At 53.2% G+C, this 12,427-nt stretch overlaps 1 protein-coding gene across 1 annotated transcript; it reads left to right on the forward strand.

Moving 5' to 3' along the window:
- The first annotated feature begins 3,395 nt into the window (after positions 1–3,395).
- On the forward strand, positions 3,396–6,821 carry POU3F1 (POU class 3 homeobox 1). The gene has a single exon (XM_034754345.1). The coding sequence runs from the start codon at positions 3,424–3,426 to the stop codon at positions 4,543–4,545; it is 1,122 nt and encodes a 373-aa protein (XP_034610236.1). The 5' UTR covers positions 3,396–3,423; the 3' UTR covers positions 4,546–6,821.
- Positions 6,822–12,427: the final 5,606 nt, after the last annotated feature.

Here is a 12,427-nt window from a genome sequence, read left to right on the forward strand (position 1 = left end):
GTGGACCCGATATTTCGGTAACAATTACAAATATTCAAAATTCAAGCTTCAAAAATTCGACTCTGATAGGCTAGTTAGGTAAATCATATGGAATTGCTTCTGTTTCTTGACTGGATGATTTCTGTACCTAACAGCATTCGCTGTGAATTTCAGTTACTGTATCAAAATAAACAATTCAGAATTCATTCCCACTGAACAGTCCAGTTTCAAATTCATTGTTCACAAGTATTGGTGGTAGTAAAACTTGGGCCCCTGAATGTTTGCAGGAAGTTAACACACACGGGTCATGAACAAAGCTTGCTGAACACGTGGTTTCCGCTGGCGATGGATTTTCCCCACCATCCTTGCAGCCGCTGTGGCCAGATCCCGGCTAGATTAAATTAACCCTGTCAACAGCCAGCGGCTTAAAGCGACATTCCCACCTCTCCACAGACCTGCTCTCACCTTGGGCCCACCGACAGGGACAGGTTCCAGGGTCGTGGCCCCAGCCTGCAACAACTGCACTGTAGACACCTGTCTCTTCCTGCCAGGTGCGTGGGAGCGGGACACGGCGGGGCAGGCGAAAGGCCTAAACCCTCCCCCAATTCTGTTCCAGACGCTGGGCGCACGTGTCTTCACTTCGCTTTGGGTAATACAGCACAGAGACACCTGCACAGTTACTAAAACCCGGTCAAACGCCCCCCTCGCTGAGGTGTCAAGCCCCGAGGAGAACCGCGGAGAGGGACGGGAGTGGGACTTGCTGGGCGCCCTGCTCCCTGCCCTGCCGGGGGCGCTCAGTCCCGGGGCGATGAAGAGAGCCGAGGGGACACGGAGCTGCAGAGAACAGGCTGGGCGATTCCAGGGTCTTGGCTTTGCCAGGATCAACCAGCCCCAACCCCTGGCCTGTGCACGTCTGCGACTATTGACCGTGTATCGGGGAAGCACCGGGGGGCTGTGCAAACCCGCCCCTGACAGTCCTGCCCCACGGGGCTCCCCGGCTCAGGCGCGCAGAGCGCGGGAATTTCCTCATTCAAACCCGCCGCAGCATCCCCGGCCCTCCGGAGCCGCAGCCCCTGCCTCGCGGGGCTTCCCTGCCGGGCGTGCCAGGCAGCTGGGCTCCTGCGCCCGCCTGGTGCGCACTGCAGCGGGCAGCTGGGCTCCTGCGCCCGCCTGGTGCGCACTGCAGCGAGCAGTTGGGCCCGGAGCCCGCAGGTCCCGGGCTGACAGTGACAGGCGTTACCACCGCCCTGTGCGCCCGGGTCTGGGCTCTACTCCCGGCGAGGCCTGGATGGAGGCACGCGGGGAGCCAGTCTCCGGGCTCAGACTGGCCTTAACTGGGGGGACATTGACACTGACCGCGGGCGCACCCAGCAGACCCCGCAGCCAAGCTCAGGGTCCGCCCGGTGCCCCGCCAGGCCCTGTGTCCCAGCCCTGCTGCCTGCAGTGAGATGTGGGAGCAGCCAGCTCCTGCCAGGTGCTGGAACTAGGCGTGCGGGGAGCTGCCGCACCCCCGGCTTGGCTTGAAGCCGTGTCCATCCGACGCAGGGTTCACGGTTTGGTTCGGTGGCTCTGGGCACCCACTGGCTCCTGGTGTTCCCAGGCTCCCCCGGGGTTGTGGGCTTCAAAGAGGCTCTTGCGCTTCATCCGGACAGTTCGGCCTCTGCCCAGGCCCGCGGGCCGCTCTGCTCCGGGACTCGCCGTGCTGGGGCTGAGAGCGAGCCCCGAGCCTTGCACCCCCGCCCAGCAGCCTGACACCCGCCTCTCCTCAATGGGGGGGGGCAGCTCCAGGAGCCCCCCCGCAGCCCTCCGCTATTCCTGTTAGTGCCACCAGCTCCATTAGCCGGGGGCTGTCGACCCCCCCCCCCCTACCCAGCTCGGAGCAGCATCCTGCGCCGCGACGGGCCTGCACCTCCGTGTGTCGGGCCAGGACCCGCCTCCCCCGGCTCGGTTACGGGACAAGAGGGGCTGCCCCGGGCGGTCCGACTCTCGGTGGGCCCCTGGATTGCGGGGGTCCGCCCCAAAGCTCGGGGGGGCGGTGCCACCTCCCCCCGGCCAGCCCCCCGCGCCGCAGAGCGCCCAGGCAGGGCCCGTTCCGGCAAAGGGCGCAGCAGCAGAGCAGGGCCCCCAAGCCTGCTCCCGCCGGGACCCACTTTAGCAAGGTCAGGCCCAGCCGCGGGGACCCCCTTGCTTGGGCCCGAGCGGCGGGTCCCCCCTGCAGGCTCCGCGGAGGGAGGAAAGCAGCCAGGGGCCCCTCGCGGCGCCCCGGCTGCTGCTGGAAGAGGCGGAGGAGGTTGGGGAAGCTGGAGACTGAAAGTTAAACCGAGGCCTTTCTTTCCCCTCGTCAATGGGGCTCTGTGATCCCTGTAGTGCCCTCGCCATGGCAACCGGCAGCATCCTGGTGAAAATGCCCCAGCGCCACACAAGGCCACAGGCCTCACAAAAGGCAGCATCTGGCCACTTTAACCAGCTTTACCGCCGGCCCGGCCAGCCCCGGCTGCCTTGGCTCGCCCCTTCGGGGGAAGCTGTGAACGAGTCACCGAAGTACCGGGGCATTCTCCCTGCTGGGCGTCAGGCGCCCGGAGCTCGCTTGGTTCCCCCCGGCCTGAGGTTTGCTCGTCGGCTGCCCGCCGGTGCCGAGAGAACAGGGCCTGGGGGAGACTCTCGAGTCTGAAGCGGTATTTTCCCTGGCACGGAATCTCTGCCAGCCCTGCCTGACCCTCCCCGGGGAAGGGAACCCCCGGCCGGCCGGCGCAGGGGGGGCAGGAGCGGCGCCAGCCCGGGCCGGGCACCCGGCAGGAGGGGCCGCTGGGAGCCCAGCGCGCTGCCCTGGCCGAGTTGCCCGGGGGTATTGGACACTCCCCGGCCTGCCCCGGGAGCTCCTCGTCCCGTCCTTCGCCTGCCAGCCCGGGGAGCGGGAATCTCCCTTCACCCGGCCTGCGCGCCTGGGCGGGAGCCCGACGGCCGGGGCAGGGCGAGTCTCCAGCCCCCCAGCGCCCGCAGCCCGACGCCCCCGCTCCCCTCCCCACGGGCAGGGGCCCTGGACCCGGCCAAGCCCCGCCGCGCCCGGGGCACAGAGCCGCGCCGCAGGTGCCCCCCAAAGCCCCCTCCCCACGTGGCGATTGCAAACCGGCATGAATGAACCGCCTCCCGCCAATCAGAGCCCGTCCCGGTGCCAGGAGCACGCGGGCTCCCCAGCCCGAGCGCATCCCCCGGCCAATCCCTGGGAGCCGCCCGCACCCCGTCCTCCAATCGGGGAGGGAGGCGTGCGGCAGGTCCCCGAGCCGGGGGCGCCCTATGAAGGCGCGGAGCCGGCTGCCAGTCCCGGGCAGCGGAGCCAATGGGGCGCGGGGGGGAGTGGCCGCGAGCCCGGCACCCACCGGCGCCCCGAAGCCTGGCTCTAAAGCGCCGCGCTCCGCGCCGTGCCCGCAGTGAGCGCGGGGAGCCATGGCCGCCGCAGCTCAGTACCTGCCCCGCAGCACCGCCCTGCTGCACCCCGACTCCGACCGCCTGCACCAGGGCACCACCTACCGCGAGGTGCAGAAGATGATGCACCACGAGTACCTGCAGGGCTTGGCCAGCGGCTCCGGCCACCCCATGAGCCTCACCCACCACCAGTGGCTGCCCAGCGCCGGCACTGACTGGGGCAGCGGCTCCCACCTGGGCCAGGCCGAGCACGGCAAGGGCAGCGTGCAGGGGGCGGGCCGGGAGGAGCTGCCCGGCGCCTTCCACCCCCGCTCCCACCTGGTGCACCAGCAGGCGCCCGGCAGCCACCCGGGCGCCTGGGCGCAGGGCAGCGGGCACCACCTGGCGCCCATGTCCCCCACGTCCAGCAGCCACCAGCCGCTGCTCTACTCCCAGTCCGCCTACACGAACCTGAACGGCATGCTGGGCCCCCAGGCGCCGGCCCTGCACCATGGCCTGCGGGACCCCCTGGGCCACGAGGAGGCGGCCGGGCTGCACGACCCCCAGCTGGAGGCCTCCCCGCAGCACCTGGGCCACCCGCAGGAGCACTCGGACGAGGACGCGCCCAGCTCCGACGACCTGGAGCAGTTCGCCAAGCAGTTCAAGCAGCGGCGGATCAAACTGGGCTTCACCCAGGCGGACGTGGGCCTGGCCCTGGGCACCCTCTACGGGAACGTCTTCTCGCAGACCACCATCTGCCGGTTCGAGGCGCTCCAGCTCAGCTTCAAGAACATGTGCAAGCTCAAGCCCCTGCTCAACAAATGGCTGGAGGAGACCGACTCCAGCACGGGCAGCCCCACCAACCTGGACAAGATCGCGGCGCAGGGCCGCAAGCGCAAGAAGCGCACCTCCATCGAGGTGGGCGTGAAGGGCGCCCTGGAGAACCACTTCCTCAAGTGCCCCAAGCCCTCGGCCCACGAGATCACCTCGCTGGCGGACAGTCTGCAGCTGGAGAAGGAGGTGGTGCGGGTCTGGTTCTGCAACAGGCGGCAGAAGGAGAAGCGCATGACGCCGGCCGGGGTCCCGCACCCGCCCATGGAGGATGTTTACGCGCAGGCGGAGACCTCGCCGCTGCACCACCCGCTGCAGAGCTCGGTGCAATGACTGGGCGGCGGGGCCGGGGGCTGAGGGCGCCGGGCAGGGGCAGGGGCAGCGCTGGAGTTTACAGTGGGGGCCCAGGAGCGAGGGACTGCAGGCAGAAGGGACCGCGCCGGGCCCGGCCAGGGAGCCCGAACCCCGCCAGCGGCCCCCAGCCCCTGCCCGGCGGGAAGCCGCGCTCGGGACTTTGTTTCTGCCGCTTGGTTTCGGGCCCTGGATGCCGAGACTCGCCGGGCGGCGCGTGGAAAACGCTCGTTAATTTATTCCTCAGACTGGTTCGCACCTGAATTTGTCTCTAATTTAACTCGCTGTATTTATTTGACTTCCAAAAATACCGCGCGCTCCAGAGCCCCGCGGCTCTGCAAACGCCGCGAGAGGAGAACTAGCCAAAGGTTTGAGATCTAATTTATTCTTCGTTTGCTCCCGTGTCACTGACACTGTCTGCGGGGGGAGCTCCGCGGCCCGGCCCCCCACCCCCGCTTCAGGCTGGGACGGGTCGGGGAGGGCCGAAGCTCCCCCCGCACCCACCGCGGGCCCCTGGACCGGTTCCGATGGCACTTATCTCCCCCTTCTCCTGGGGGGCTGCTGCGCTCCCCGTGCCCGGGGCCCCAGACCGCCCCGTGGAGACTGCGGGCTCTTGGCTTCCCGGGGAGCGGGGAGTTTCCCCAGGGCTCGCCCCAGAGGGACAGGAGTATCCCCGACTCCCCACGCCCCGGGCCCGGCCCTGCGGGGCCTGGGAGGGACGCTGGGGAGCCGGACGGGGGCGGGAGTTGCGGTCACTTCCCCGGCCCGGCTGTAAATATGTGAGATATGTACACACGTGTCCGCCGTCCCGGATCCCCGCTCCTGCCCCAGCCGGTTTTTTACACGGACTGATCCCGAGAGGCTATTTTAATATTGTTTCCCGTCCCGTTTCTATTTATTTCTAACCGCGTTCGGCTCATTCCGCAGCGTTGGGTTCGGAGGTTTGTTTTATTTTTTAATCGCAAAAAAATATGTAGCCCGCGAAGTTACGTTTCTATTTATGTTTATAGTAAATATTTTTATTACGTACATAAACCATTCCCCCAGGAACCGGTCTCGTGTCGTCTTTGCAGGCTGCTGGAGTCAGCTCGGACCCTGCCCGCCCGGGGAGCTGGCGAGGGCTTGGAGTTAGGGGAGCTGGGTTGGGCACCAACCCCCGCCAGGGCCAGGGCCAGGAGGGGGCAGGGACACTCCCTTGTCCTGCAGCCCAAGCCAGGCGGAGCTGCCCGGTCCTTCAGTCCGGCCAAGGTGGGCTCCGTCGCTTCAGCGGACTTCTTTTTTTTTCCCCACCCCCGTAGAAAGTTTGAGGCAAGTTGGGATTTTCCTTTGCAAGGACCATTCCCACCGCCTCGCCTGGCTCTGTAGGAACCAAGCCCCTGTTCCCAGCAGCAAGGGCGTCCCGTGCTCTCCCTGCATGACAACGGGGCAGCTTCAGAGAGACCGGGACTGCAATTGTTTAAACAAAGGCAAATAAACTCCACTCGGGGCAGGGCACCTGCGGGACCCGGGCACCTGCCGGGCTGATCGCTTGGCATTTAAAGTTGTAGGGGAGAGCCGCTGATTCCGCGTGGGGAATTTAATCCTAAATCATGATTTCGGGTGTTCACTTTCGGTCCAAGGGGAATGTGGCACATTTGAGATTCAGAGTCCATGTTTACTGGCTGCATCCTTCTAAAATCTTATAAGTCACATCCCGTAACGGCCACGACTTATAGGCAGCGTTTTGCCAAAATTCTTCTCCATTCTGCAGTGTGTGCCACTTGCTATTGATACTACAGGAGCTGTGGACTCCATAAATAGGTAAATGTAAAATCAAGATCTTTAAACAAATGTGTGGAAGCTCTTAAACTTACAAGGGTCTCTGGAAGAGATGAGCTATCCACAGGGATCTCAGGAAAAGTATAAATCCTGTGCTGCAATATGTATCACATGCCCCCAGCTTCGGGGAAAGAATCTGATCTCATTTGGTCTTCATACACTGCATTTTTTCAGGTTTTTTTTTTTCTCATTCCAAAGGGTTTCCTATACAGAAGGTAGAATTACAAAAAAATGTGTCTTGCAAATATCTTCCCCATCATATTCGCAGTTAGTGCAGTGAGAGAGATGTGCAGAAAGGGCCAAATGTGCCCGTCTTACCTGAGAGAGAGAAAGGGAAACCCGCCTTTGGTTTTTTGAAGCGGAAGCCACTGGTCTAGTAACGTACATTTTACCTGAAAAAGGAGGAAAAAAATTCTCCCTATTTTTCATTTATCAGAGACTTAAAGCTGAAACTTAAAGTTCATTATTAATTTATTTTAGAAGTAAAAGACCTGTAATTTTATTTTCAGATTCAGCTTTCTAATTTTTTGTTCTGTTTAATATTAATCTTTGCTTTCAGATAACTCAAACATGTGAACAATCTATTACTCACCTTGTTTACAATTGTTACAAATACTGTTCATCAACATTCACTATTCCTGTTAATTACACTTCTGGGAAACTCCATCTTCATGGCTTAGGCATTTATATTGTGTGTCTGCATACACTTTTATGTACACACGCAGAGCTTTAAAATGTATAATACCAGTGAAAATAGCATAAATTGTATTTGGGGTGCTATGATAGTCCACTGAGATTAATATGCCTTTTTGGAATATAAAATACAAGCAGAAAATGTTTTTTAAAGAATTTTCTCACCTTACATTACTGAAAATAATAAATATGCAACAATGTAATACAAGAAAATTCCATCTTAGCACTCAAGCTGTGCTCTCATGGTTTTTGATGTCATCAGATCCTTCTATATAGTATCCCATCCTAATATTTATGCCTATACCAGGGTCTAGAGAATACTTACTTATTTCATTCTCTGTATTTCTAGAAGAATTAACTTGTATCTTTTTTAAGTCTGCTTTCTCTCAGAATTTGTGAGGAAAAGTCACATAAGTGGATTCTTTTCACTTTCACAGATCTTTTGTTTCCAGCAGCATTTGTATGTTGAGAGAACTTTTGAAGCCTGTGTCTGTGGAACTCACACACTGGAGAAATGTTTAATTGCATAAAGTGGGTAAAATGTCAGATACTTAATTTGCTAGAAAACTTCCTATCCACAGTCTATAATATTTGACACATTGCTTCTTGACTCTGGATACATTTTACATTTTGTGAAACAGCGGGTGTAAAGGGAATTTTTGTTGATGATCGGGCATTACTGTATGTCAGTTCACAGATTTATTTTTTTAGGTGTGAATAATGCAGTTTGCACCCAACATGAAAAATCTTCTGTTTTCTACAAAAATCTTCTGCTTGGTTTTATTGTATTTTTGTGCCTTCAGTGTTTTGTTTGCAAATGCATTATTGCTCAGGCAAATGTCACAATCAGCCATGTTACTATAAATTAATTATCCTATTTTCTCTGTCACTTTCAAAAATGTAGTTATTGTGTAGTGGCTAATACAAAGGATATTAATAGCTACAGTTTTCCTACTCTTATCAACTGTCTCTTTGGATTTTTTTTAATTTAAAAAAGTCACGCGGGTGGACCATTATCAGACTAAATATCATGTTTGACACCCATAAGTTAGCACACCAGCAAATGGGTTCACCTTGCAGTACAAATAAGCTGGCAAACACTGCAGAAGACTACTAATAACTCCTCTATAGCAACAACATAACACAATATTGTCTAAAAGATTCAGCACACATGATTAATAAAGCATTTTGTCAGCTTTGATTACATGCTCATGTTCTTAATTTCTTTCTGCTTATGTGACTGTTTCACAAAAATGCAGGGACTTGAAGCTCCGCAACATGAAATGGGGTGTGGAATTCTGAATACAAAAAATGTTTGTGTGTGTTTATAAATTTAGAATTTGCTGAGCGTATGCAATGGATTGGATAGTGTATGCTCATCAAAAATAAAGTAACAATAATTATAAATGCATGCAAACCAGGTTATCATCCAAAATACATTATGAAACTATGGAAACATTTCCAAATTTCAAATCCTTTTATGGCTTTTATTTTTTCTCTGTTTCACACCCAGACACTTGCTTTTACTTTTTGTAACACTGAGGCCATTTTTAGAAACCTTTTGGTGATACCTGGTCAGTTTTTTTTTTTAAGTCATAAAGGAAAAGAAAGAGATAAGTAAAAGAGAGAGAGAAACTCCCCTGTGTACTTGCGGGAAGTCTTTCCCGTTTGCATTTGGGGATTAACAGTACAGAATTGAAGCCAGCGCCTGTGTATATCAGGAGCAATTTCGATAGGCTAGTTAAAAGAAGAGAGACTATGTAGCAAACAGTATTACATTGCTATTTAAAAAAGAGGGGTCAATTTTCACATTTCATTCCCATAATGGATAAGATGTGAAGTGAGTTCTGCTGAGGACGAACACCCTTGGGTTGTTTGGTTTGTCAGAATATATCAGGCACTTGCAGCCCCACTGCATTAGCGCTCTCATGCTATTGCATAGCAAAAATAAAATATGCTTTATTTGTGCAATTCTATAATGCTCAATCCTTTTAAAAACCAAATACTCCAGGGTTTGCCTCGTTTAGAAGAACAGTTACTTTTCTCAGGCCAGGAGTAAATAACAATATGATGTTGGGGGATTTTTGTGGAGGTGTTTTGGTTTTATTTTTAGCCTCAAGTATGTGTGTTAACATGAGCATTCAGTCTATTACATGGACATAACAGCAGTAAAGATGGGGAGGTAGTTTTAGTAGGTCAGAAAAAGTACAATTGTGAGAACACTGTCCTCTACCACGAGCTATAAAGGGAACTTAGACTCTGCTCCCAGGGGCAGTGGTTGGGCCCAGTACATGCCCAGGAAACAGAAGGTGTTTGCATTGCACCTGCATTCAAATTCAGTTCCAGTCTACATAGGTTTGTCTACTGCGCCCATCAGTGGTGCTGGAACTAGGGGGGCTGAGGGGCTGCCACACCCCCTGGCTTGAAGTAATAATAAAAAACACCAAATACCTGGTTTCTATCAGCAGCACCCCCACTATACAAATTGTTCCAGCCCCCATGGTGCTCATCACCGGACTAGTCAGGCTTTTAATTAACATGAAACTGCATTATGAGAAATTCCCCAATTCACCAAGGAATCAATCCTTGCGTTGGAACTCCAGGTTGTTTGGTTTCAGAGGAGTAAAGGCCTAATCCATCTTGCCTTGCTCACAGGCGTAGTCCCAGTGGGTGAAAGCCGGAGTAATGGGGCTCTGTGCAGCCAAGGGGTGGTAGGGCCGGGAGGTAAATTCCAGGGGCTGAAGTTGTAGCCACAATCCCTCAGTGCCACTTGCCAGCTGGGACAGTTGGAGCCAAGTGAATATGTCCTGGTCACCAGCCCACCCCTTCCCCAGCCTTTGTGCTGCTCAATGCACAGCAGTGCAGGGAGCCTGATGAGCCAGGAGGGAAGGTCACGCTCGTCTGTGAGCGGAACAACCTGCCATGATTATCTAGCCAGCGTGGAGGGGGAAGTGGTTCCCAAAAGCCGTTGCCCTAGATATTGTTACCAGAGATTTCAGGGAGAGAGACGGGCTCTGTTCTGTGAGGCAGGGGAAATTTTCAGCAGAGTGGTGCGTGTTTTCTCTTCTGTCTTTAATAAGGTAGGAAACTGATGGGAGAGCCTGCTGGTGACAATGGATGCTTTGCCCGCCTGCCTGTCTAGCCAAAGGTCAGGGGGCGTCAAGAACAACATCATCTTACTCAGGATTCCTGTCTAAGAATGTTATGGCAGCAACCTGCAAAGGGAGGAAGACCTTGTCTGTGAGGAATAAACCTGTCCTGTGCTAATCACACGCATACAGCCAGGGAAGTGACTGGAGAGTGTTGCAACACGGGGAAATTTGCCTTATTAGACACTCTTAGTTATTGATGCCACAGAAACCTATTTTATCTTAGCAACAGAGTCCTGCTATGCCACTAACTGTAGGTCCTGCCTAGATCCAGTGCACAATGGGGCCTGATCCTGCTAAGCTCTTGGTAGAACGAGCTGCCACTCGGCAAACTAAAGCAGCAGCAGTAGCAACATAATCCCTGTGTGGGTCAATTCAGCCCTGGTATGAAACTTTGAAGGAGTGAATGACAGTTCCTCCACTGGCCCACTCCGGCTCCCATTGAAGGATTAGGCTGTGCGTGACTGATTATACATTTAACTCTGTGTTATTGAGGCAGTGGTTCTCAACCAGGGGGACGCGTACCCCTTGGGGTATACAGAGGTCTTTCGGGAATATGACAACTCATCTAGATATTTGCCTAGTTTTACAACAGGCTACATAAAAAGCACTAGCAAAGTCAGTTCAAACTAAAATTTCATACAGACAATTTTATACGGCTCTATATACTATACACTGAAATGTAAGTGCGATATTTATATTCCAATTGATTTATTCTATATGGTAAAAATGAGAAAGTACGCAGTTGTTCAGTAATAGTGGCTGTGACACTTCTGTATTTTTATGTCTGATTTTGTAAGCAAGTAGGTTTTAAGTAAGGTGTAACTTGGGGGTATGCACGACAAATCAAACTCCTGAAAGGGATACAGTGGTCTGGAAAGGCTGAGAGCCACTGCTCTAGGGCACAGAATGGCTAATTTTACGGGTCTTTTTTTCCATCAGTAAATTCTGTGGCAGTTGATGGCAAAACTTCCATTGTTCAATAGAACCTGGATTATACCCTGTAGTTGAGTCCTTATAATTTTCCAGGATTGTGCTGGGATCATGTATCAGAATTGAAGCCAGTAATTATAAAAACATTTAATTTATCTGCCTCTTTTTTTTACAATTATGTAAATTGAAATTAGCAAGTAATAATAAGCAACAGACTCAATTGCTTTTGCTTGTAGTTTGTTATGTGGGCTAGAGAAACAATGCATGTCCAGCTGTGGCACTCATGTGTGCTCTGCGTCTCTTTGCCACCACATTGGTGCCTCCCTGCTGCCATGAGAATACCATGTAGGCTGACTGCCCTCTATTGGTCCTTGAAGGGGAAGAGAATACAGGAGAGCAGATTAGCTCTGATTTTGTGTGCGTGTGTGTGTGTGTGAGTGAGTGAGCGAGAGAGAGAGAGAGAATTAAAAGGTACACCAGGCAATTCGAATGTCTGGATTTGGTAACTTCTCTGCTCACAAGGGCCTGACCCAACAAACACTATTCACATAAGTAATCCTACTGAAGCCAACAGGATTACCCTGGCTTTACTCCAGTGTAAAAGAACTAAAATCGGGCCATATTATATACATAAAAAATTCAGAGAGATACAAATCCCAAACCTTTGATCCAGAGTCCCATAGATCATTGCAAAATTGGGGTACAGCTCTAGGATCAAACTCTGCGTCTCAGGCTGATTTTTAACATTTGTTGGGGTATATAAATGCGCACACACTCGCTCTCTCTTAAATTTAGCCAATTGTAGCTAATCAAATGTTTTCCTTTGTGATTCATGTAAACTCTACCTGTGAAAGTTCCCAGTAGTTTCAATTAGAACTAATAAGACCAGGCTTCTTTGTGTAAGTAATCATGCCAGGTCTGGGAATTATGAGGTTGCAAAGGCAGCATTAAAGCATATGATATTGTACACAAGAAATAATGTTCATGTTAAATGAGACCCCATGAATAATTCATGCAGCTTGATATCACATTGTTTTTGGTGTTAGTCAAAATCAGTTATTTCTTGTAAGCCGTGCAAAGGGGGCATTTGTTACTTACCCTTGTGCTATAGGTTCACAAACTGCTGCAAATACCATTGGGACGTGTGCTGCCTATGTGACAACATTTTTAAAAAATCATACTTTTAATATGTTTTCTTCATTTTTCTATTTGGCATCTTCATTTCAGAGGCCTCTGGGGAATAAAGACACCTATGTTCCAGCTTCAGCACC

The sequence above is a fragment of the Trachemys scripta genome, chromosome 20, assembly GCF_013100865.1.
Source record: "Trachemys scripta elegans isolate TJP31775 chromosome 20, CAS_Tse_1.0, whole genome shotgun sequence".
Taxonomy (NCBI): Eukaryota; Metazoa; Chordata; order Testudines; family Emydidae; genus Trachemys; species Trachemys scripta.

Excerpts from the sequence above, each read along its gene's own strand:
- POU3F1 (XM_034754345.1), top strand. The coding sequence starts at position 3,424 with ATGGCCGCCGCAGCTCAGTACCTGCCCCGCAGCACCGCCCTGCTGCAC.